A 25,225-nucleotide genomic window follows, 5' to 3' on the forward strand; every position below is an offset into this window, starting at 1 on the left:
TAATTAGAGGACTGTTGTTATATTGAGCTGAACTACAAAAATGATAAAAATTATAATAAACCAATGGAAGATATAAAAATAAGAAAGAAGAAAGAGAAAAAAAGTACGTTTTGAAAATATAGAAGCATAATACGGTAAAAAAACATTTAGATTCAAATTTTAATTTAAATAAATCTTAAATCAAATATTGTCATTAAATTTATTTTTTAAAAATAAAATTCTTATACATTTAAAGTTAAATACGTTTTTAAAAAGTATTTGTTATACATTTTTAAAATTATTTAAGGATTGAAAAGATATTTAATTTAATATTAAATCATTTGATTTGATTTTTTTATAAATTTAATAAAATTTATTTAACTTAAATTTATGCAAAATAGTTTAGATATAAATAGGTTAGTTTTAAAATAAAATATTTGAAAAGGTAAAAAAACGAATAAAAGAAAAAAAATAAATAAAAGACATGAAATGATAAAATAAAAGAAGAAGATTAAATACGAGAAATGAATGCCTAAACTAATCACAATAAGTATTTAACTAATTATTTTCGTAAATAAAATAATAAAACACTATTATTTTAAGATTATTAAATTAATTAAAAAATAAATGTCATTTGATAAATAAAAGAAAATATATTTTTTAAAATGAATAATAAAACTACCTAGAGTTAAAGTTGTAGGATTTAGGGGTGTTCGCGGTTCGGTTTGAAGTTAAAATCACACCAAACCGAAAAATGAAAAAAAACATTATTTGAAACCAAACCGAACCGAACTGCTCATATGTACAAAACTGAATGAAAACCGAACCACATATACATAAATAAAACCGAATCAAAACCAAACTACTTATACAAAGTTACAAACATAGAAATTATAAAATTACAGACATAGATATTTCAAACATTCAAATTTGAAAGTCCATCCAAACATATAAGTTTCAAAATCCACCTAAGATAAATAAAAGTCCTATAGTCACACAAACTTCGTCAAGACAACTTGTCATTTACGTTTTGATTATGTCATTATTCTCCTTCTCGTTCCTCTCATTGATTTTTGCCTCTATAACCGTTTTAAAGTGAAAAAAATCTTATTATTAACATATTGTTTATATATCTATATATATTTATTTTTTAAATAAACCAATTCGATTCAATTTAAGAATCAATTATTAACGTGTTAAGCCTAAAAAGGTTTATCAAATTTATGATAACCCTTCCCCGAGTAAGAGTTTTGCTTGGCATTCTCCCAAAGCCCCCGTTAGGAGTAAGGAAAACCGTACAGTACAGCTAAAACCCCTTTAAACCCTTTTCGTCTTCCTCTCAACCTTACCTTCCATTCTATTCCCTGTCACTCGAGATACAGCCCGAAGCAAGGCAGAGATGTACACTAGACAAGCAGCTTCAAAATGGTTAAAGAGATTAAGCTTTCGCTCTACAGCATTCCATCACACTTCGGGAGCTCCCAATTTTCCTAACGTATCAATCTTCTCTTCTCGCTGTACGTAATTCAAGCCTTTTCATTTTCTACCCAACTATACTTGTTGATACAAAAGCGTTGAACCTGCAATGATGTGAATTACACAATGTTCGATGTGGGTTTTCATCCAAAGCTGAATTGCCATTAGTATCAGCTATTTTATAATACGAATCATGTTCTGCACTATAGGAGTTAGTAAAGACATTGTTATTAATCTCGGACTACGAAGTTCTGTTTGAACCAGGGTTCTGAATTTTTACAAGCGTGGACAAATGGTTGAAGGGTTCTTGAATTGATCCACAATTGCACTGAATGGCTGTTTATGCTTGTATATTTTTGTTTTTTCTTGCAGGCAACGGGAAATCTTCTTCGCGTAAGAATAGTAATGGCTATCATGATGGTTATCTCAATGATTTTCCATGGGTTCTTTTGTCTGGACCTGCTTCAGGTTTGCTCTTTTCACTGTTATATTTTAGTGTTTCCATTTAGAGATTGTTACTGAGGTGTTTGATTTTAGCATTTGATTTGAAGTGATCATCAAATTTAAACTAAAAACAAGCTAATTTTCTTTTCATTCTGGAACTTTCTTTATCTTCATCTGATGCTGGTATTTCTTAAACTAAAATAAAATGACATTTCTGTTGGTATTTCTATGAAATATAGCAAAAATTACCCGAGTTTGAGATAACAACAACGGAATCATTACATCCGGATAATAATAAAAGGAAATATAGAATCTGACCGCCAGCACATTTGAGAGAAATGGGAATCCTCTGCTAAAGCTGCAGCTGACTCCAGAATGACCACCCACACCCAACCAGTTTGCCAACACCTCTACATAAGCTTTCAGCTGACTCCACTGGTCTTGCATAACAACTTTTGTCATCCGCTAGCAGCTTGTTTCTTGTGAACTCCCTCATTTGGCTTTTCTCATATGTGTGTATGAGGGGTTCTCAAATGCTCCTAGGGGTGCCATGAGGTTTTCTTAAGTTGTGCAAAGCCATCTAGAAGCAATTTTGAAAATTATTGAAATATGGATATCTTTAATTACTATCCTAAGAAATAAGGAAACTGATATTTGATATCTCCAAAGTTCTCCTTAGAAGAATGGATGAATGGGACATCTGAGAGTGCATATCCATTGTTATAACTGTTTGACGTGAAAATAATTCTATCAAAATCAGCTAATGGGAGAGGAGAGAAACAGGAGAGTTAGGGGAGGGTGAATGTGTTGAAGGGCTGCAGGTGTGCCTGAAGAAATTGGGGTGATAGGGAACCAGAGAGGCAACCCCATTATCGGAGATTTAGAGCTAACAGAGTATTATTCAACTGACACCCATTTTTCCCGCCATTTTGTTGAGATTCTCAAATATTCTGTTTGTTTTCCATTATATATAGCAGTGTGCATTACTGAAATTTTGTTGGTGGGATAGATGTATGTTTTTGTAAAACCTTTTTGTGGTTCTTGTTTTGGATTCTTTCATCAGCTATTTCATGTAGTTTTTTGTATTTCTTAATAAATTTGTCCATAATCTACAAAAAGGGGGACAGAGAAGGAATTGCCAATGCCGAAGATTGATAATTTGTTGTAATGACATCCATTGACCTCTGTGATGCAGCTATTATTCTTGGAATAAACTCAAATCCTGTTCTAGCTGAAGAAGCATCATTTAAGCCAAGTTCGGAAAATGGTATTGAGGATGGTGAGACTGTTGGACTACGCAAAGTGGAGGATGGTTCTGTGGTATCGAATTTACATACTTCAAAGTGGAGGGTTTTTACTGATACTGCTCGGGACTTATTTCTGCAGGCAAGCAGTATTTCTTTTACCTTTTAGCAGTTACCATCTTTAATGGCACAAAGAAGAATTTTAACATTTTGTTTACTTAGGGAAGACTTGAAGACGCGGAAAAATATTTTATCTCTGCGATTCAAGAAGCTAAAGAAGGTTTTGGGGAGAGAGATCCTCATGTTGCATCTGCTTTCAACAATCTGGTACTCTAGCTTAAGGGTTTTCTAATATTTTAAGTTTTGATTATTTTACCCTTTTCAAATTGTAGATTTAAACTTTCATGCAGATACTGAATGAGCCTAATGGAATAACTTTTCTTTGAACCAAGACGTCAGATACAGTATTATTTTTAGTAGAACCTCTATTTTGATGAATTATGTTGTTTTGGTTCTCGGTCGTTATAAATCCGGGAGTTTAGACATTTTTACTTGCATTGAAGTCTTCATGTAGTTTCTTTGCACAATTTAATGACTTTTCTTTAATCAAATAAAAGAAACCAAAATATTCATAGGATACAAATCCCAAAAGTATGTGTTTTTGTAGTTACATATAGTATCAAAATTCATTAGATTCAGTTATCAACAAATTTTTTCCATATTTACATTTTGTGATCCTATCATTCACATGAATTGAAGTGGAACCTTGGTGCTTAGATTTCAGAAATGGATCTAATATTAAAACTCTTTACTTTGGTTGGAACCTATGATCAAGAACTGTTGTGAAATGATGCAATTTGATTTAAATTGTGGAATCACAATTGATAAATATGTTTTGCTATTCTTTTTTTAGGCTGAACTGTATAGAGTCATGAAAACATTTGACAAAGCGGAGCCCATGTATTTGGAAGCCATTAAGATACTGGAGGAATCCTATGGCACTGAAGATATAAGGTTCTTGAATCCTGAAAATTTGTTTTTTTTTTGTAGAAAACCTTTTATTTTTTCCTTACATGATCTAGAATTATCCTTTTTATTGGCTTTATTGCTAACATGGATTGTTTGTGCCTAGAGGATAGCACATACATATTGTGAAAGAGCTTTGTTTTATGCATGAAAGTGACATTTTCTTCTCTAATTTCCTATGGTATGTGAAGGAATTGATAGGCCTCGTAACACCAAGGTGTACGTACACATAAGAGGAAAGAGAGAAAAGGGGTGTGTGATACGTGTAAGGGAATTGTTGAGTGGTGTGGGCTTATAGGAATATTGTTAGTTAGGGGCCAGTTATAGGAGTATTTATGGCGTGAGGTTGTAGGAGTGAATCATCTTTTTGCTATTTTCTCTTTGGTTGTAATAGCTGTCTGTAAGAAGCTTAGGATTGATTGGGGCTCTCGAATTCTCCTACTGTGTTGATAAATAAATTGTTTAGGCTAAGGCCTATCGATTTGGTATCATAGCAGTAAGATTTGGGCAGAGTGGTTAAGATGGAAGGTAGAGTAAGTGCGTTGGAGGAGAAGATGGAGGAAATCGATGACAACCAATCATGGTTGGATTCGAAGGTGGAGGCTAGATTTAAGGAAGCGAATGGGAGGTTCGTGGTAGTGAATGAGCAGATGAGTTTAGTGTTATCGCATTTGGATGTGTTAATGATCGTGGATTGACATCCTCGAAGAGAACAATGTCGGAAAAGGGAAAAAAATTGATGAATTCAATGCTAGACGATTAGGAGAATGAAGGAGAATGTAAGAGTGGAATTAATGCACCTGGAATTAAAGAGATACTATTGTTTGACATGAGGCCGAAGAAGTTGGAGGTGCCAATATTCAAAGGTGAAGTGAGTGAGAACCCCGATGGTGGGTTACACTGGGTAGAATGTTATTTTGTCGTAAATTGCTTGACGAAGAAGGGCAAGTTAGACGCATTAGTGTTGTGATTCGAAGGAGAGGTGCTCAAATGGTATCAATGGGAGGAAGATTGGCAGCCTGTGGGTAGTTGGTTACAATTTCATGAGCTGTTGTTGGATCGATTACTCCCGTTGAATGAAGTTGACTATTACGCACGTTTTATTAGGCTGCAACAAGAAATGATAGTAAGGGAGTACCTGTGAGACCTGTTTCTAATTTGAGTACAAGAAGAAAAATCTGACTAAGTGTTTTGAAACTTTGTGTTTTGGATAAGAGATGTGTTGAAGTAACACTTCGTGATAAGAAGTTGATGTTTGAATCAATCCACGGAAAGGATTGAGTGATAAAAATGTATATGGTTAAGTATAACTTTTGCGATTAAGAAGTTAGTTCGCGACGAAGTTGGGTAGTTCGCGAGAAGGGTTATGTGTTAAGGCCTTCGAAAGTTATGTTAAGTGGTTGAAGTTATTCTCGGAATGGTTAGACGAGAAGAAATGTTTGGTGAGAAAGTGTCAAATCTGATTTGACAGGGGTTAAAACGTGTAAGATTAAGAGTTTAAGCATGGTTAAGATAAATCTTGATTTTACAGGTGTAAAGTTTTAAGTAAGAGCTGACAATTGGACAAGGGTTTAAGGATGACTAATCCAGGTTAAAAGAGTAGTAGAAATACTGGATCTGGGTCATTAAGTAAAGGGGATTTTTGAGAAATTTTGAAGTGTTGAAGTGTTGCCGTTTTGGTTTCGTGAGAAGACTACGCGAGAAAGAAGAAGAAGAGATTTCCAGTTCTAAGGCTAAGTATTTGTGAGTGCTTTATTTCAAAGTGATCTTTTCTTTGAGTTTAAGAAAGGCGAAAACCCTATTTCAGCAATCAAAGCTTTTGCGGCCTTTGCTCACTGAATTCAACAACCATGGCCACTGCTAGGATCGTCAAAGATGTCTCTCCTCACGAGTTTGTTAAGGCCTATGCCGCTCATCTCAAACGATCCGAAAAGGTTGAACTTCCACCATGGACGGATATTGTCATAACTGCAAGATTCAAGGAACTTGCTCGATATGATGCAGATTGGTACTATGTGAGAGCTGCATCCATGGCAAGGAAGATCTACTTGAGAGGAGGTCTTGGTGTTGGAGCATTCAAGCGGATTTACAATGGAAGCAAGAGGAACGGAAGTCGCCCTCCACACTTCTGTGAAAGCAGTGGAGCCATTGTTCGCCACATTCTACAACAATTGCAGGAGATGAACATTGTTGATGTGGACCCAAAGGGTGGAAAGAGAATTACTTCAAGTGGCTGATGAGATCTCGATCAAGTTGCTACCGTATTGTTGTTGTCCCTTGATTGATCAATTACCTCTATTGTTAAATTAGAGACTTATGTTTTGCTGATGAGAAACAATTTCTTATGCGTCATTAAAATTTTGGATGTAGCTGTTGAAAGATTTTCCATATGAATATGCTTACTCTTGTTTTTTCATGGGTTTTGAATGTTCTAAAGTTCATTTACTCTTAAAAAAAAGTGATTTTTTCTTTTAAAGTATTTATATGATTTCAAACTTGTTTTATAATGTTTGAAGTTTGATTCGATGATTACAATTTAAATGATTATGAAATTGTTTTCAAACCATTAGTTGCTTCCTTGAATGAGCTAACTATTATGTGCACATAAAGTTAAAGGTAGCCATGTAGAAAAGGACTGCAATGTATTAGACGGCCTGAGCAACAAGGACGAATCTGTATGTTCTCAGATGCTGACTGAGACCATGAGAAATAGTTATTGTCATTTAATTCTCCCCCAGAAAAATATCTTGTAGATTGTTTCACTATATTAGTCACATAAGATGAGGATAAAGTGGGGAACGAGGTTACTGGATTCTTAGAATACATCATACAGATGTATGAAGGCCATGACATGGAGTGTTGGATGTCACCCCTAAGGTTGCCTCAATAGCTGCAATATGTTGTCGAAGCCATTCTAGTTGTTGGTGAGCTATACCCGAAGAAGAAGCTTGCACGTCAGTGTTGGAATGTGCCAAAGACTCACCAACCTCAAATGTTGAGTGAATTTAAGGGTTCCTAACATCGGGATGATAACTAAGGTTAGTGGGTGGCAGGGCATACAAATTTGATTGTAGAAGTGGTGGTGACTGGCCAGAATTAGGTGGCAGCACATGAATTGACACGTGGGTGACACCACAAAGATTTTTTCGAACTTTAATTCTTGCTTCAGAGTACTTGAACAAATTGAGTGTTTCTAAAGCTATACTTTCCAATCCACCAAAGTAGGCTTCAATTGCTTCAAAGATATTTCTTCACCGTAAATTAAGAGGAAGATTTTTGATTGACAGCCATCCTCCAAAGCCTTCAATATGAGTTGGTCTGCTGTGTTTGGCTTCATTCCATTTTTCGAATAACAAATGAAATTTTCCATAGTTGAACCATTTGTCCAATTAGATCTTCAAACTCTCCTTGAGTAATTTTGAAGATGGCTTTGTCTACAAAAAAAAGGATTAATCCTGATTTTGACTTGGAAGAGGTCCTCTAAATATAACACAATTTCCTTCCAATCATCAAAAAAGAAAAGTCCGTTTAAAACTCATAGGTTATTGAAATCTTCCTCTAAATTATCTTCACTTTTCCTCACCCAATATTTTCACTCTGGTTGTTTCACAGAGTTATTTTTCTGAAGTGAGTGGATTGGATTTTTGGGGAAAGAGGCCGTGCTCTGTTTTTCTGGACTGAAAACAGAGTGTAGTATTTCTTTTTTTGAATGCTTCACTTTGTCTGCATAGCTTGAACTTGTCTTTGGGAGGTGGGAAACCTGCTGACGTGATTGGTCGGGTTCTGAATTGATGTAATTCAAAGTTGGGATTAATTTCTCAAATGAATTCTCTGCCAATAATGGCTAAGAGAAGGGGTATTTATTGAGAATTTGTAAGTAGTTACAAGTAGTTGAAATAACTGTTTATGAAACAGTCTTAACTGTTAAACAATTTAACTGTTTAAACTGTTTTACTAACTAACTACGGCTGTTTAACCATAGCTTTATTCTATATTACATCATTCCACCCCTTAGCATCAAACTCGTCTCGAGTTTGTCATGAAAGTTGAAATCCATCAGGTGCAATGGAGTATGACCAAACCAACCTCCTACATTTTGGACAAAAATATTGTGATCGAAGGGATAAAATTGAGACAAAAAATCAAATATGGCCACTAAAAGATGAATCTCTCCATCGGCCATAAACCCAAAAAAGACGTTCCCTTCAATCTCGTTTAAAGCCGTCTTCAAAGAGTCAATTTCAATAGAATAAACTTTTGAAGAAAATCCTTCCAGAATCACATTTTCTTTATTATTCGCTTCAAGTTCTTTGCCGGTTTGAAGATTCTTCCACCTCAACCAATGTGTCGTTGATCTCTTGCTCGGTGTTTGATACTTCTTTTTCATCTTCTTTGTTGGATTCCTCTTCACTTGTGACCACTTCCAAGTTAACATTTTCAAATTCTTGTTCTTCAATTTTATCTTCATGATTTTCTATTTGAAAATTTTCCAACCGTGATTTCTTTGTCTTCTCTTCTGTATATGAAACCAATATGTTCTTGGACTCTTGCAAATAGATTGACGGTTGATCTACATGTTGAGTCTTTTTCTCCAATGAAGGATGATTTCTTGGAAAATTAGTTTGATTGGATCGTTGGGCCATTTTTTGATATTGTCACTTTCTTATTTTGTCCCAAACGGTTTTAGAAATATTATCGAAGTCACTAGAATCATTTTTCCAATTTGGGTGATGATAGGTTCTTTGAGAAAATCGGACATGGCCGAAATTTGAATGTTGAAATTCTTCTTCCGAATCACTTGAATCAGAATTCCAGCATTGTTTATGGAAGTACAATTGATTTTCTTGTTTATACCAACGGCTGGTTTTTTTTCTCCTACCATCAACATGTGACCAAAACCTTATGTTATGATCATTTACTGGACTTTCTTGCCATTCATCATCATTGAAACTCCAATCTTGAAGTTCTTGGTAGTAATATTGGTTGCTTGGAAGAGGTTCTTGATAATCTTGGGCTGGTCTCCTTCTTTTGCTGTGTCGTTGGTGGTGTAGGTTTCTGAAGTTTTCCCTTGCTCGCCGGCCTCTTGCTTCACCGAAACAATGGTCATTTTGGAAGTTGGCTTTGATCCGTGGTGGTGGTTGTGGGTCTTCTTCTCTTCGGCTTAACAAGTCAACACTTTCCATCAATCTATCAAATTTGTTATGGAGATTTTCCAAGGATTCCTCAACAGCCAGCAAGCGAACTGTTGTTGTCCTTGGTGAGAGGGCGGTGATTTCCTCCGCTTCTTCTTGCGCACGGTGTTCCCCCGCGGCAGGGTTGTTACCTCTCCGGCCAGCCATCCGTCCAAGAATCGGGGCTGCTCTGATACCACTTTGATGTAATTCAAAGTTGGGATTAATTTCTCAAATGAATTCTCTGCCAATAATGGCTAAGAGAAGGGGTATTTATTGAGAATTTGTAAGTAGTTACAAGTAGTTGAAATAACTGTTTATGGAACAGTCTTAACTGTTTAAACTGTTTTACTAACTAACTACAGCTGTTTAACCATAGCTTTATTCTATATTACATCATGAATGGAGTGTAGAATGCCAGGAGGTATAGTTATAAGTCAGCGAAAAGGACTTGATCATATTAAGGAAGGATATCCAACCTTGTCGGATTTCGCCCGAGTAGATGTGGATGAAAGATTGCATTCCGGAGGTACTTCAACCAACACACCGCAGGAACCAACCTGATGGGGTTCGGAATTTGGATAGTCTTGTGATACCAGTTTCATCACTCCCAGATTTACTGAAAAACTTCCAAGTTGGTTCATTGACTAGTGCCGCTATTGAATCAATGAACTATTCCAAGTGGTTCTTGGATAAGCTGAGGATTTTTTGGGAGTCTACATCTTCGATATGGAACCGCCCCTCTTCAAACCAGATGCAATAAAAAGAGTCCATGATTTTGCAGCTTTTAACTTCCATTGTCGGAAAAAATGGAACTTTGGTTCATCGGGTTTGATGCTGCCGCAAAGGGAACAGAAGACGGACTGCTTTCTGAGTTAAGGGGAGATGTGACCGGAGATGCCGTGGCCGGAGTGAAGGGATAAGAGGGTGGTAGGGACTTGTTTCTCCTGCAAAAGATTCTACCCACGCCCACACAAATCCACATAATATTTCCAGCACACTTGCAAACACAACACAGATAGAGAAAAGATGATATATGAAGGTAGATAGATAAATATTGATATATAAAGTCAATATGGAAATCCTAAGCTCACAAAAGAGTTCAACAAGTTACAGCCAAATAAGAGGGCTGCTCTCTCCCCAATGAACAAAGTTCATTCAAAACTCATAACGACCAAGATGATCAACCCTAGCACAAAACACCTACATATATATTCCTTTTCTGCTGCTGCCACGTGTTGTTAGGACCACTGGTCATCCTAACAACCATGTTGTCTAGGTGGAATTTTCCTTTTTACCCCTCCTTTGGTAAACTTGAGTGATTGGGGGCCTAGCAGAGGGTGGGTGAGAGGTGAGAGGATAGAGAGGGGAGGGAGGAGAGAGGAGAGAGGAGAGAGAAGAAATCTCCTCGTTTTTGGACCTTTACAATTTGCCCCCCACTCTTTCTGTCATCACTCAACATCCCAAAGTCACTTTTATTTCTTAGAAACTTGGCTTGCAACATTTTGTTATATAAACCTAATTGGAAGAGTGCTTTGATGAGATATGTGATAGACGACAATAGCGTAGGAATTGTGAGTTGGGTAAAAGTTGCAAGAATCTAGGAGCGGTGGACTGGCAACAATAGTTGTGACGTTATTGACACAGGTAAACAACAATTGACAATGTCTGACGGTAACAGGATTGGCGTGGATTAGGCAATGGGTAGGGGTTTATTGTGAAGGTGAAGAGTAGGCAAAGTTGGGTAGGGTATTGTTATGTTCTTGGTCTAGAATTTGGGTTTAAAACGGAGGACAACCTAATCCAAAATCCATATGGTATAACATGCACAATCTTATTTTTCCAGAAACGCCATAACCCAAAGCACAACTTGAAATTCCATTTAGAATAATTTCACGTAAACATTATATTGTAGAATAATTTATTGTCTTCTTTATGTATCTTTGTATCTTGAACATTAGCTCTTTTCATCCTTCCATTAAAAAATTTATGTTTCCTTTTCAAGGAAAAAAAAACCGTTGATGTGATTTGAACTCTTATTGTCCAGAGTTGGTTCTGCACTTCACAACCTTGGCCAGTGTTATCTAGTTCAGAGGAAGCTAAAAGAATCCTGCAACTGCTATGAGGTACCAAAATATTTTCGTATAGGAGTTATCAGGGAATCTCGTCTCAGTATTCTGACATCGAAATTTCCTCCTTCATACAAACCAACCTATGGGAGTTATCAATAACAATTTTATGAAACGATTGCTTCAATCAAGGTGGTAGAATTTCAAGAGAATGCATATTCTTTTATAAATGGGTTAACCAAACAAAAATTAAAAATTTTCTGTTACTATTCCAATTAATTTTGAAGTCTAAATTAATAATTAATAAATATATGGTTCAATATAACGACCTTTAGAAATATGCTCAACCAATGAGATCTTTTTGAAAAGGAAACAAAACTTTTCATTGAAATAGTGAAAAGTGACTTTTGCTCAAAATACATTGAAACAGACAAAACAAAACAATGCTCAACCAATGAGATTTGAACCATAAAAAATAATGGCTGATTAGATGCATATTCTTTTATAAATGGGTAAACCAAAAAATGCAACAAGAGTGACATTCCCATTGGCCATTCTGGTTGCCGTTCCAATTCTATCTAGTCAAACATAGCCCAAAAGAAGGATAAGTCACAAATGAACTAGGTTCCTTCCACATCTAATCGGCCATTATTTTTTATGGTTCAAATCTCATTGGTTGAGAATTGTTTGGTTTTGTTTGTTTCAATGTATTTTGAGCAGAAGTCTCTTTTCACTATTTCAATGAAAATTTCCGTTTCATTTTCAAAAAGATCTCATTGGTTGAGCATATTTCTAGAGATCATTATATTTAACAAAATATTTATTAATAATTAGTCTAGACTTAAAAATTAATTGGCATAGTAACCCAGAAATTTTTTCATTATTTTACGGAGTACTAGATCATATTGCACTGAATTTGAGGTAAGATGAATTTTCAGCTAGGGAAAATTATGGTGTCATTGGTGTTCTGTGAATTATAAGCGACCAGTTGTACCGTGATCATAGCATACTCATTATGGGTAGAATTTAAAATTTCTAGTTTTGCTTCTTCTTGTTCTTGTTCTTCCTTTTATTTTTATTTTTATTTTCATTTATTTAAATTATTATTATTTTTAATTTTCAAAAACCTTGTCAATCTTCATTAATATTTTTTTGCATTTTCCCTTTTATTGATTATTTGGTGTGCGAATTCATGCTAACATTTTTCCCCTTCTGGCTTATTTTTGATGCTCTGTTGGTCAGCGGGCACTGAAGGTATGAGGCTGGTCATCTATACCCGTATAAACAGTTTCTGTTTTATCTTCTCACTTGTGATTGTTTATACTTCAGATCAAAGGTCGCGTTCTTGGATATGGCCATGTTGATTATGCAGATACAATGTACCATCTTGGAACAGTATACTCTGAAATCCTTGCTTTATCATATTACTTTTGCCCGATTGTTTTCTTTTGTCTTTTTCAAAATGTTTCATCTTGTTTTGGTCTTCGAACTTTCAAGATTTCACCTTGGTCTTTCCATACTTTTAAAAAAATTCGTTTTGGTTCCTAAAACTTCCTATTTTAATCTGTGAACTTCCGAAGTGTATTTTAGTCCGTGGACTTTCAAAAAGTGACTATTTGTTCTTATTTATTTTGTTTTCAATAAATTAATAATATACCTTGAAGTATATGTGCTTATGTGTTAACAAGTGCATGTATTTAAACCTGTTAAAACCAAGTACTGATCGGCCTATTACTTTAACAAGGGTCAAATGGGTTCCTTTCTAAAAGCTCAGAGACTAAATAGATATTATAAAAGTTGAAACCAAAATACTTACTTTTTTTTCTCCTGAAAGTTCAAGGATTAAAATAGGTATTTTGAAAGTTCAAATATAAAATGGAATCAAACAAGACTTACCAAAAATCAAATGGTTATCAAACAAGACCATAGTAATATTAGCTAAATAATTTTACTCAACCGAGTTTTGTTTCTTCAAGGTTGGTTACAGTCCCCAATACTTCAAATAATAATATTTTTTTCCATGCAGGTGCTATACCTTCTTGGAGAGGAAAAAGATTCTGAGGCCCTGATCCAGGATTCTATTAGGATACTGGAGGTATATCAACATGCACTGCAAGGAATGTAACTTTTGTTTATTTTATTTTAACAACAAAATCTTTCATCAAGAAAATGGAAAGCTCAAAGATAGTAACTCTAAAAAGAACTATGCTAAAAAATAAAAACTAGGGGAGGATTAAACAAAAAGAAAAAACAAATGAAGGGAAGCAACAATCAAAGCGAAACAAGTATCTACAGAACAAGACAAAAACCCAAAAACCCAAGAAACCAGAAACCTGATTGGTTACAAAGAACAAATAAGAACAAATAGCTTAACAAGGTGAAATAAAAGGAACCCAGGTTCGACAAGTATCTTGAATGAAAAATCCACCAAACAGCTTGAAAAGAGAACAATGATAAGAAGACTTTAGAAAAATTCTCTGATGTCATTCCAATCATAAATTTGCGAGAAGAGCTTTAACGGCATTAACCTAAAGAAGATGGGTCTTTCTAGCCAAAAATAAGGGTCTGTAAAACCTTGAAGGATATTTTCTTTGAAATTATTTAAAAGGACCTACTGAAGGTTGAATAAAAAAGCAGTAGCTTAAACTAATTGGAACAAATAAAGATATTCAAAAGAAGATATCATCGAGGGACTCTTCTGCTGATATAACTACTATAATATTTTATTGTATTTTATGTGTTACATGTTTCACAACCTTTTATTGTTTGGTCATGCAGGAAGGTGGTTTAGGTGAGTCAATTCTCTGCATCAGAAGGTTGCGATATCTTGCTAAGGTTAAGCTTTATCCTATACTGGAAGCTGTGATTTTTCCACTCTGTTACCAACTATATTTGTGAAAAAAGAATATTGTGTTTTGTCATTATGTTGATAGTTATACAGGGTCTCTTGTATTTCTTATTCATCAATGAAATGGTTTCTTATAAAAAAAAATGGAAAATGCAAGGTCCCTTATTGAAAGGCCATCTACTAGTAAAAGAATTATATCGATACTTTATTTATTATCATAATTTTAAAACCATTTTTACAACTAATCTGAAGGACAATGAAACCTTCTCTGGTGTAGACACCGATTTACAAAGAAAACATGAGACGTGATTAAAGCATACGTGAGTTTTTTATTTGCCAATCCTGTTAGATTTCCTCTCTTTTATTTATGATTGTAGAATATAATATAGCATATGTGAGCATGTTAGTTCTATCTTATACATTTTCCTCCCAATTCTTTTACGGTTCTGTTCTACTTGAGCTGCTGTTAATGTTTCTGCTCTTTTCCTGATGCTTCAGATGCACATGAAGTCAAATAATCTTTTGGAGACTGAGAATGTACAAAGAAAAATTTTGCACATTATGGAATTATCAAAGGTTTGTCTTGATTTTTTTTTCCCCATTTTTTTATGATTTAGCTACTGCTTGGGACGTGGTGCTTGTGTAATGGCCTTTTCTTTTTGATGTTGAGTACGTGCAGTTGTCTTTACTAACTTGATTTCTCTCTCTCTCTCTCTCTCTCTCTCTCTCTCTCTCTCAATTTTGGTTTTAATGAAGAATTTTTACTTCATGATTCTATAACCTAAAGGACGTGGGTTTTGGATCTTGATGTGACACATCCAAGGGAACATGTTAAGGGTATTGATTAAAATTTGGTGACAAATGCTTCTCTTTTCTGTTGTTTGGTGAACTGGTTAAAATAGCAATTTGTTACTGACATATTCAGTGAATATGAGAGCCACCTTACCATGGGAGAGCATTTTTTTTTCAAAAGGTGACAGCCTCTTTATTAATATAATAATAATGAGACAAAAGCTCATAGTACAAGAGAATTATACAATGATCATGTAACCATGGATTGGGAGGTGCACCTAGACATCTCAACTAGGTTGACACTCCATAACACCCTCTAAAAACCAAAACAAAGGAGTAATGTCCAAAGGAAAAACAAAACCAAGAGAAGTACAAAGAAATACAAATATAAATAAAAAGACTAAAAGACTATATCGGACTAAACATCCATCAACTCGCATTGAGACAAACTCGAGATCCTTGGAGAAGGAACACCACAAGAAGGCTAGAAGTTGATGACTCCATTGAGGTCTTATGCTGAGAAGCTTGCTCTGAAAAGAATCTTTAGGATCTTCCCAAACACAATTCTGAAAACGATGCAAACAAGTTGAGAATAAGCAATCAAAACCAGGTTCTGCAAATAGTCACTAGCGGCTGAGCCAAAGTGCAGATTGAAGGAGACAAACAGTGTCCAAAAGCCATTTTCCAAATTAGATTAATGATTTGACGTAGACTTATGTAATCCCATAGAATTTTTCCAGCTTTAATTCAGAGGAATGAATTAACTCAAGAAGTTTCCAACAGGAGCCAACGACCACTAACTTTGTTTGATTATAACCCTTTCTTTCCAGTGTGACTAAAGTCCCTTAAGAATCTGAAACTCACTCACTTCTTTAACCTTCATGTTTTCTTGAAACTGAAAATCCCGGCAAACTACTTTCTGCTATACATCTAATCAACTTCTTCTTTCACATGGCATACTGTCTGCTGGAAATCGGCTTGCCACACTAAATTACATCCAAAAGATCATAGGCTCCAAAATAAACTCTGGTAAAGAAATAAGTTCCAGCCAAATACACAATCACTCTATGATCATACAGACCATAATCATCATTGATCCAGAAATCTTTATCAGATGGTTCATAAGCATCAAATCACAAGAGAACTCCACAAGGATTTGAAGAATCTGGATCAAAACTGTACTTTTTTTGTACTTGTAGCAAAACCATAACCGGGGATATAAACTTAATTTGCTTTACCACAGGAGAGTATTTAGTGCAGAAAGTGGCATTTTAGCAATCTCTGTAACCAAAAGATTAAAAAAAACAACCAATAACTCCTTACCACCGCATTTCACATGATCGAACTTATGAGTTATGGCAACGATGCCTGCTCAAGTTTGTCTTTGATCATCAAAACTAGTCCTGCAGTGATCCATATCAGATATTTTTGGAGGTTTTTGGTCCATCGCCAGAAAAAACAGACCCCAAGAAAACATAGACGCTAAATTTGTTTTAAATGCACAAATTAGAGTTGAGCACAAACCTAACTGTTTAGAGAGTTGGAAACCCAAAGATCTATTTTTGTCCTTTTTTTTTAAATTTTAAAAATCAAAATAAGCATTCAAACCAAACGTGGATAGCTGGATTGTTGAACCACACCAATGATAGAAATTTTTTTAACAAATCGTGCATCCTCCCGAGCCAGCATGTGAGAGGGTGGAGGGTTTTTGTGGCGATGGAGCCCATGCACGACTGATTTGGTAGTTAAACCTCAGGGTTTTGTAAATTAATCGATGGTTTTTCTCAAAGGTTGAAGCACTCCAAATTAGGGTTTCTGAAGTCCAAATTCTAATGACCCCAAAAACTTTTTTACGAGTGATAAGTACTTCAGATCGTTCCATACAAAGTTGTTACTTGTGAAACAGAACGAGTATCAAAGTTAATATTTAGTGTATTATGTATTCTATGTCTTAATTTTTAACTAACATTACCTCTGTTTAATAATATTTTTTTTATCCTCCATGGTTTTGTTGGGTGTGCAGTTGAGTACGTACATGCTTTATTGGTTAACTGACAACAATTAGTATATCTCTTATGTGTGTAGGGATGGAATTCTTTGGAAACTATAAATTCTGCCGACGGCTTGGCCTCAACGCTATATGCCAATGGTTGCTTGAAGGAAGCACAAGAGCTTCTTGAGAGGTAAACTGACAAGTGTTGGTAATTTTTAAAAAGGTTTTCCTGATGAAGTTGTTATTTTCAGGTGTCTTGATGCACGGAAAAGTTTACTTCCTAAGGACCACATCCAGGTTTTCATTTCTTAACATTCAGATTGAATTTAAAGATGCAGTGAATAAAATAACTGTACTCTTTTTTTTTCCTTTTTAATTGATTTTTGTTTACGTATCTTAGAAACGATGGGGTTTTAGAAAATGATTTTTGTTTGTTGGTATGATATATCTTGCTCTTCTCATAAATGTGTCACATGATGGATTAATTAATTATGTGGCACTTTCAACTTCCAATAACTCCATATATATATATATAATTATGTGGTGCAGATTGCTGCTAACATGCTTCACATTGCTCGAGTGGTAATGCTAAGGTCCAACGAACTAAAGGCGACTGATGTTTCTAAAGCAGTTACTGCAACTGATAGAGCAAGAGAACTTTTAAATAACTCTATAAGGTCTGTATTGAGTTTTTTTTTTTTTTCCTTAAAAGACAGAGAAACATATTATTTCATTGGTTGAATGAAATGTATACAAGATGGGAAAGTGTGAAAACCCTGCCACCATAGTTGGTCACACAAGAGATCTTTATGTAGTGACAGGTAGAAAGACTAATTAAAAGGGGGGGAGGGGGTACTTTACACAATTGTGGTACAGCAAGTATTATCCTTTATCCATTAGTGAGTCGAAGGAGGAAACAGGAAACTTTATCATTGCTTTTCATTGGAATTTATGCTTGGGAAGGAAACGCCTGGATATGAACGCCTGGATAAGCAACAAATTATCATCACTTTTATTTAGTCTACATCTTTTCTTGCTTAAGCTGGTGTCGTGGAGTAAATCATCTCCTCCCTTTTGTAATTACAGCCCATTGATCCCCTTGGCAGATGGAGGTGTGTTATTAAATATAGCTAGGGCTTTGCAATTTTGCTAGCGATCCTGAACGAAAAAAATGATGATAATGAGTACTTAATGGCATTATTGATCGATGAATTCCATTATTTATTGGAAAATAAGTCAAGACCTTCTAGCAGCATTCTGAAAGATTTACTTTCTCTAGCTTCTTTTATTTTATTTTTTTATTCAGCTCATTAAATATGAACTGATTGGAGGTGGACGCGAGGATCTGAGGGCATGGGGTTTCGTGGGTTTTGTCGGGACAGCATATGGAGATGGAGCGACAACAACGAAATGCAGCAGCGAGCGGAGCTTCTCGGACGACGGACAAAACCGAAACTCTTCAGCTGGGCGTTCGGCTTCAACTGACAAAGGTTCAATCGGCTGCTTGGCTGACGGAAAAACAAGAGCGGATGGAGAACTATGGAGGAGATGGTCGGGAAGCAACGGCGGCGTACGCTAGTGAAAACGAATGGGGTTTATGGGTTTTGGATGGTGGCAGATTTGAGCGGCAATGAGCGGGAAAGGGAAAGTGCGACAACGGCGGCGGATTTGCAGATCTAAGGGACGGCGGCGGCTAATGGGGGATGATTCTGCCTCCGTTGAATGATCAACAGAGGCAGAGATTGAACGGGATGTCGAGGCTAGAATTCAATGAGGCGAAAATCCTAGAGCTCTGATACCATGTTGATTTTATAGAATTAATCTCTATTTCATTAATCATTCAGTAGAGGTACAAGCCTATATATAACCATAGAGAAATACACTTAAGGAAATAATATCAAATAATATCTCCAGAATAATATCACCTAAGAATAATCTAATTACATTAATACTTTATACTCCTCCTTCCCTTCAACTCTATTGCCGGCTGATTATCCTATCTGGTAGACACTGCTCGCTTTGTTCTTTGATATTACCCTAGCTACCATTCTTCCTCAAAGATGGAAGTAAAAAGTTGCAAAATCGACAACCTATTTTCTGTATCTGACATGAAGATAAAATTTTTCACATTGAAGATGTTGAAGCTAATAGTTCTATGACTTTATCAATCCTTCAACTTAGATGTTTCAGACTTAGATGGTTCATTGACACGGTGAAAGATTTGAATAAGAAATCTGAGAAGATTATTTCTATAAGAAAGAAAAAGTTGAGTGTGGGTGGGTTTTGAGATGCATTGCATGGCCTCGTACGGGAGGGAGATCATTTATTCATATCCCCATTGGTGAAGATAAACAAGGGTGGAAAAGTTTTGGAAAAATGTTGGGAGACTTCAAGGACATCCACGACTACAAATTCTGGTTCTTCACCCAATCCATGTTCAACACCTTTATGAAGCAACCGAATAGAAGTACAAAAGGAAGCTATGTGGAGATAGCAAAATCAAAAGAGACCCAGGATTTCTTTCTTCGATACCACAAAACAAAGTACAAGCAAATATTGGGTGATTAAGAATCCGGTAGTCTTCAAAGCAGATTTTGATATTCTTTGGGTTGTTTCAAAACTTTTTGAATTTGATAGTTGGGTAAAAGTTAATGAGGCATTAGAACTCTTTTTCGACTCAAAAGTTATCATCAATCCATTATTTGCAGACAATGCTCTGATTGAATTGGATTGTGGTCCTTTGAAGGAGTTCATTGAAAATCCAGGCAAATGACAATCTTTTGGTGTCTTTCATTTAAAGTTTGAAAAGTGGAACAATCCCATCCATGAAAAACCGTTATATTCGAAAGGCTATTGAGGGTGGATTACAATAAAAAATCTACCACTTGATTATTGGTGTAATAAAACTTTTGAAGTGATTGGAGCTCATTTTGGAGGGTTAGAAAATATTGCAGTTGAAACTATCAACTTCATTAATGTCTTAGAAGCCAAGATTCAAGTGAATTGAGTCTGGTACCATGTTATAAGAATTGAGAAAGAGAATGATATTTCTTCTTCTAGCAAGGATGCATGTATTTTACACCAGAAATGCATTTATCCCGTCAGAAAAATTCAACCAGTTGAAACTTTAGTAACTGGAATCTGTTTCACTGGAGCCGAAGAAGGTGGTTGCGCATGAGGTAAATCCAAAGGTCGCTGTGAACTCTCTGTTGGAATTCGAAAATGCACCAAGACACATTGTTTAATCAACAATCCCTTCATTTTTGGATTGTTTCCCCAATCAGAAGTTGAAGGGGAAGTGACTATTGAAGCGGAAGTCGAAGGGGTGGTTTTAAAGAAGTGGAGTTTTTCCACTACTTCTTTATTGCTCAATGACAACCCAAGAGACAAGCCTATCTCTTCTGACTTAGTCCAATTGGCTAAATGTCAAATTTCTGCTGCTCCTTGTTATGCTGTTAGGTCTCTCGCTTCTGCTTCTTCAACATCGGTTCCCTTTCTGCAAAGGCTGAGTTTGTGCCCATCGCAACTCCTTCTAAAAAAGCCTCAAGCCTCTTCTCTTCATCTGCGCATTTATCTTCTTCATCTCGAGTGTCTTCGGCCAGATCCGGTCTTAGAGGGTCTTCTAAAAAGCATACAAAATCAAAGAAACCCCCACTTCCCTTTAAGACGTTCTCCAAGCATTTTGTTAGGAGGTTGAAGGATCTCTTAAAAAAGGCTCTCATAAAGATAAAGATGTTTTTACGAGACACCTAAGGCCAAACTACTTCATCTTCTATTAGGTCAGACATCCAGAATTCAAAAAAGAGTGCCTTAAGGGCAGAATGGAGCTTTTAGATCAAAATCCTGATTCAACCAGATCAGACCCTCAGAGATCCTGCCAACCACATTTTAAATATTCTGTTTTTTCCCTTACCTTCCTCGAAAGTAAAAGTTTTGAGAGGCTCCCCTTTCAAACTCTAGGCCCTCCATACAAAAATAATTGTGATTCATATTTTGACTCTTCTTGTAGTGTGAACAATGTCGAAGATGATCATTTGGGAAAGCTAAATGAGTTAGAGGATCATTCTTTGAACGACCCCTTAGAAATTGATCTCAATGATTTGTTTTAGAATGAAGAGGATTTGAATGATGGAAAAAAGACCTCTGGAAACCCCTCAGTCTAGGCATTGCAAAATATCCATCCCATTTACAGTCGATAGTAGAAAAATGCAAACTAGTTTTTGTTTGAAATCTGATTTTAGTCACTTTTTGTTTCAATAACTGGTTTCTTCCTGTGGTTTGAAGGCTGGAAATAAAGATTTTGGCATTCATGTCTTTTGAACTTTTAATTCAGAACTAGTTCTCCCCCTAGATTCAGCGAAGAAGCTAGGCTCAAGAATTGTTTCCAACCGATTGAACAATTAATGTTTTTAGCAGTTCCTGGTTTTCATCTTAGTGAAGATTCAGCAAGGATGGTTGTTATTCTCTTGGCATTCCCTCTTCACTCATCTCAAAGCTGATTGTGGGCATCATAATTTAGTTTTCGGCATTTCAGTTGAGTTTTTTTGTTCGTTCATCTTCTCTCATCAGGCTCAAGAATGGCTTCCTCTTGTCAAAGAATTTAATGTTACTTTGCAGTTTGTTGGTTTGAAAATTGTTAGCAAGTCTTCTCGGGCTCAAGATCATTTTTGTCTCCCATTCATGTTCCATCTACTTTCTTTTCAAAGCTGTTAGTGTGCAATTCTTCAACTGAAATTGGCTTCTTATTGAAAGATCATTATTTTTTTGGTTATTCTTTCTCCTTTTTGGTTTGTATTATAGAGGACTTTGGCTTGTTTGTATCATTATTTTGATTGTCTTTTTTGTCATTTTTCTCCTCCTTACTGCTCATAGTATATTACTCTTGTACTTTGAGCATTAGTCTCGTTTATTATCATTAATAAAGAGGCTCGTTTCTACTATTTTTTAAAAGAAAATGCAAATTGTCTCAAAAATGGAAATAATCTTTTAATTAAAGTCGGTAGAACAACATTTTTAGATAGGTAAATTAGGAGATCATATAATTTAAATGTTTATCAGTAAAAATAAAAAAAAGCCCTTCCAGCTTCTTGAATTTAATCTTTTGAAATATAGAATTATGGACCATTAATGACATTAGCTTCACCTGTATATTTTGTGACGTAAAATCACTCTAGTACATCTGGCTATGATTGATTTTACTGCCTGTTTATGCAAATCTCTCTCAATGATAGGATATCACGAGGAATATTAGATAAAATAAGCAAGCATGGCGAGAAGAAAAAAATTCATAAAGATGGAGAATCTGGAAAGGACGGACGAACAGCACTTATCATACTGGTTTGTTTTCCTTTCTCTACAATGATGAAATGAAGGTTCTTCAAATTTCACTTTTTCCTAATATTTTATAACGTTGTCTTATATAACTCATCATTCTAAAGGCTAGGTTTTCCCCCGTTAATTTTTTTCCCCTCAAATATATCCGTAACTGAATGCTCTTTCTAATTGTATTACTCCGTTGTCATTCACTCCATTCATGAATTTCTAAGCTTTTTGTTATTATTACTAATTAGGCCTTATCTTACTTGATTGAAGGCACTTTTTGTGAGCTTCTTTTTTGTTTGTTCTTATATTCTTTCATTCTTTCTCAATAAAAGTTCACTTATTCAGTATGAAAAAAAATCTTTTACCAAGAATATTATATTAAGATGTGCAAAAGTATACCATGTATTTTAAACACGTGTTAATCAATACATTCTTTTTTAATTGATAGTGCATCACTGTGTTTGTGTTATTGCCATGTTTTAATATGATTTTTATCTACGTGGTTGGCCTATGATTATGTCCCCTAGTGATTAAGACTCGTCAAAATTTAAATGATTTTAGTTGATAGTTTGGGTCGAAATTTACTCGTGCTATTGGCTCCATCTGTATTGTGTTTGCAGTTACAATCACTTGATTCTCTCGGGAATTTGGAGATCACGATGCAAGAGATGCAAGTATCAAAGGTTAGCCGATGGCTTAAATAAGTGATAGTATCTGTTGTCTTGCAATTTGCTCTGTAAATTGACAAATATTATGTAAAACTTGTGCAAGTGTATATATTAGATATTATATTAAATTTTCCTTTCAACCACTAGCTTAAGCTTTTGGGTTGAGTTGGTGATTTAAGATGGTATCAGAGCAGATAGTCTGGGAGGTTTTGTGTTCAAGCCTGTGCAACATTATTTCCTCCTCCATTTGATATTGATTTCCACTTATTGAGTCTTTCTTGATATTTAGAGCTCACAAGTGAGAGAGTATTAGATATTAAATTAAGTTTGCTTTCAACCACTAGCTTAAGCTTTTGGATTGGGTTGGTGATTTAAGAGTATACAATTTTAAGTAGTAGGCAGTGAGTCAATTATCTCTTTTCAGCACTGTTGAAGTCAATTGCAAAAATAGTTAACGTTTTCATTTAAATTATCCTCATTAGTAACCTTAATATAGCCGATTTGCTCCAGAAGAAACTTTCTTCTTCATTCCTTATGCCCTCACTATGTTTCCTTGCGAAGCGGATGGGCTGTTGATTTTCATGTTTTCGTAGGTTTTCTTATTCATTAGACTAGATCACTCATATATGGCCATCGCAGTGAAGGCCTTAATTTCTAAATTATGGTTGGAACAAAATCATCTTTTTTAAAGACGGGCACACTTTTCTCGCTTGTTCATTTGAATTCTCTAAACCCAAGGCGTCTTTATGGTGTTCTCTTTCTAGTCTTTAGTGGTTTCTTTTTACAGTGATTTGTTTTATTGTTCTTTGTTCGAGAGTTTATATCTTTTGAGCATTATTATCTTTTTATTTGTTTAACGAAAAGTTTCGTTGCTTCTTATATATAAATAGAAGAGATTACTTTTGAATGGCTAAAACCTATAAGCAAGAAGAGTCCATTATGATTGCGTTTTAATTGATCCATGTAAGTCTATTGGCTCTTCTGCCTACCACTTAGAGTAACTGGAATGTTGTTGCAGAAGGATCCTTTGCTCGTTGAGGCTGAGAATTTACTCTCTGAATGTTTTTCTACTTATCAAAAGGTAACACGCTCCAATGATATTTCTTTTTTGTGTCCAATGAGCTTGACATCAATGATCACATGACCTACATATGCATTTTTTTTTATTAAGGATGACAAATTGTTTATTCTGTCTAAAACATATTATTTTTTACTACATCCTTTCATTTGTGATCTACTAAGTGCTCAATTGGTCAAAGCTTGAGAATGGTTGAGGTGTGCAAGTTGGACAAAACACTCATATATATCAATAGGAAAAAGTGGTTCAAAGATTGTTCCTAATCAATGGCCATTTCAGAACTAATGGGATTAAAAAAAAACGAAGAATAAAAAGCTCTCTCACCAAAGAAACTTTGCTGCAATACTCATTCATACAATGTCATAATGCGTAACCATTATTACTTTTACGACTGCACATGTTCTAAAGAGCTTTAATATGAATGATAATGCTTATGCAGTTCAAAGGTTCAACTTTCGACACTCCTGAAGTCAAGGCTGAGTACTGTGCATGTTTGAAGCGTCTCTCAAGCCTGATTAGCGATGGCAAAACAAGAAAGCAAACAGGAAGGGTCAGTTTGGAAGATCTGAAGGATGAAATCAGTCGCCTTCAGGTCGAATTGTCTCCATACAGAAAACAAAAAAGCTAACATCTTTTCGCCTCTTCAGGCCTGGAATCATTATTATGGCTTCCCTCATCTAAAGCAGCAACATGGGGAAGTTTCTTTACTACCTTACCTTTTTCTATTTCTTTATTATGTTGCTATATATTTTTTACCTTTCCTTATTCTAAATATTGGCCTGGGCCTTCAACTGCTGTTGTAGTTGCAGTTCCAATAAGTGTTGCTACGACCTTACATGGACAGGATCTAGGTTGTACATTTGTGTCCTTAAGTTCTAGGGAGACAAGTTGCAATAAAGGGCTTTTGGCAGTTTGTTTTATTCCCTCCCGTTTGTAATATCATTAATTTCTTCAGATAAACATTGTATAATATTTTGTCATAAACATATGTTAGACTTTTGGATTAGGTAAAAGTGTAGACATTGAAAATTGTCTTGACTAAGCTAGGCACATATTGACTTTTTTCATTAGCATGGCTAGAGAGAACGAGTTTCATCTCTATCTTTGAATAAAAA

At 35.3% G+C, this 25,225-nt stretch overlaps 2 protein-coding genes across 4 annotated transcripts; both read left to right on the forward strand.

The window, feature by feature from the left end:
• The first annotated feature begins 1,217 nt into the window (after nucleotides 1–1,217).
• LOC101207905 (protein KINESIN LIGHT CHAIN-RELATED 1) lies at nucleotides 1,218–25,225 on the forward strand. Of its 3 annotated transcripts, XM_011652908.2 has the most exons (18): nucleotides 1,218–1,496; nucleotides 1,828–1,923; nucleotides 3,095–3,285; nucleotides 3,366–3,470; nucleotides 4,057–4,157; nucleotides 11,388–11,466; nucleotides 12,652–12,663; nucleotides 12,739–12,804; nucleotides 13,436–13,504; nucleotides 14,188–14,244; nucleotides 14,756–14,833; nucleotides 17,135–17,232; nucleotides 17,294–17,339; nucleotides 17,592–17,719; nucleotides 22,274–22,379; nucleotides 22,985–23,047; nucleotides 24,051–24,113; nucleotides 24,550–25,225. In XM_011652908.2, the coding sequence occupies exons 1-18, from the start codon at nucleotides 1,379–1,381 to the stop codon at nucleotides 24,736–24,738; spliced, it is 1,665 nt and encodes a 554-aa protein (XP_011651210.1). In that variant the 5' UTR covers nucleotides 1,218–1,378; the 3' UTR covers nucleotides 24,739–25,225. The 3 variants fall into 3 exon arrangements, with proteins under 3 accessions (XP_011651210.1, XP_031738901.1, XP_031738902.1); XM_031883041.1 differs by lacking the exon at nucleotides 12,652–12,663; XM_031883042.1 differs by lacking the exon at nucleotides 1,218–1,496 and having other exon boundaries at nucleotides 3,371–3,470.
• Nucleotides 5,947–6,581, forward strand: LOC105434853 (40S ribosomal protein S19-3). The gene has a single exon (XM_011652907.2). The coding sequence runs from the start codon at nucleotides 6,020–6,022 to the stop codon at nucleotides 6,404–6,406; it is 387 nt and encodes a 128-aa protein (XP_011651209.1). The 5' UTR covers nucleotides 5,947–6,019; the 3' UTR covers nucleotides 6,407–6,581.

Source organism: Cucumis sativus, chromosome 3, assembly GCF_000004075.3.
Source record: "Cucumis sativus cultivar 9930 chromosome 3, Cucumber_9930_V3, whole genome shotgun sequence".
NCBI lineage: Eukaryota > Viridiplantae > Streptophyta > Magnoliopsida > Cucurbitales > Cucurbitaceae > Cucumis > Cucumis sativus.

Bases quoted from the DNA above. Each gene is read 5' to 3' on its own strand.
- LOC101207905 (XM_011652908.2), top strand. From the start codon at position 1,379: ATGTACACTAGACAAGCAGCTTCAAAATGGTTAAAGAGATTAAGCTTT. The intron at 4,158-11,387 runs GTTCTTGAATCC...CTTATTGTCCAG, and splicing joins TATGGCACTGAAGATATAAG to AGTTGGTTCTGCACTTCACA. The intron at 14,834-17,134 runs GTTTGTCTTGAT...TTATGTGTGTAG, and splicing joins ACATTATGGAATTATCAAAG to GGATGGAATTCTTTGGAAAC.
- LOC105434853 (XM_011652907.2), top strand. From the start codon at position 6,020: ATGGCCACTGCTAGGATCGTCAAAGATGTCTCTCCTCACGAGTTTGTT.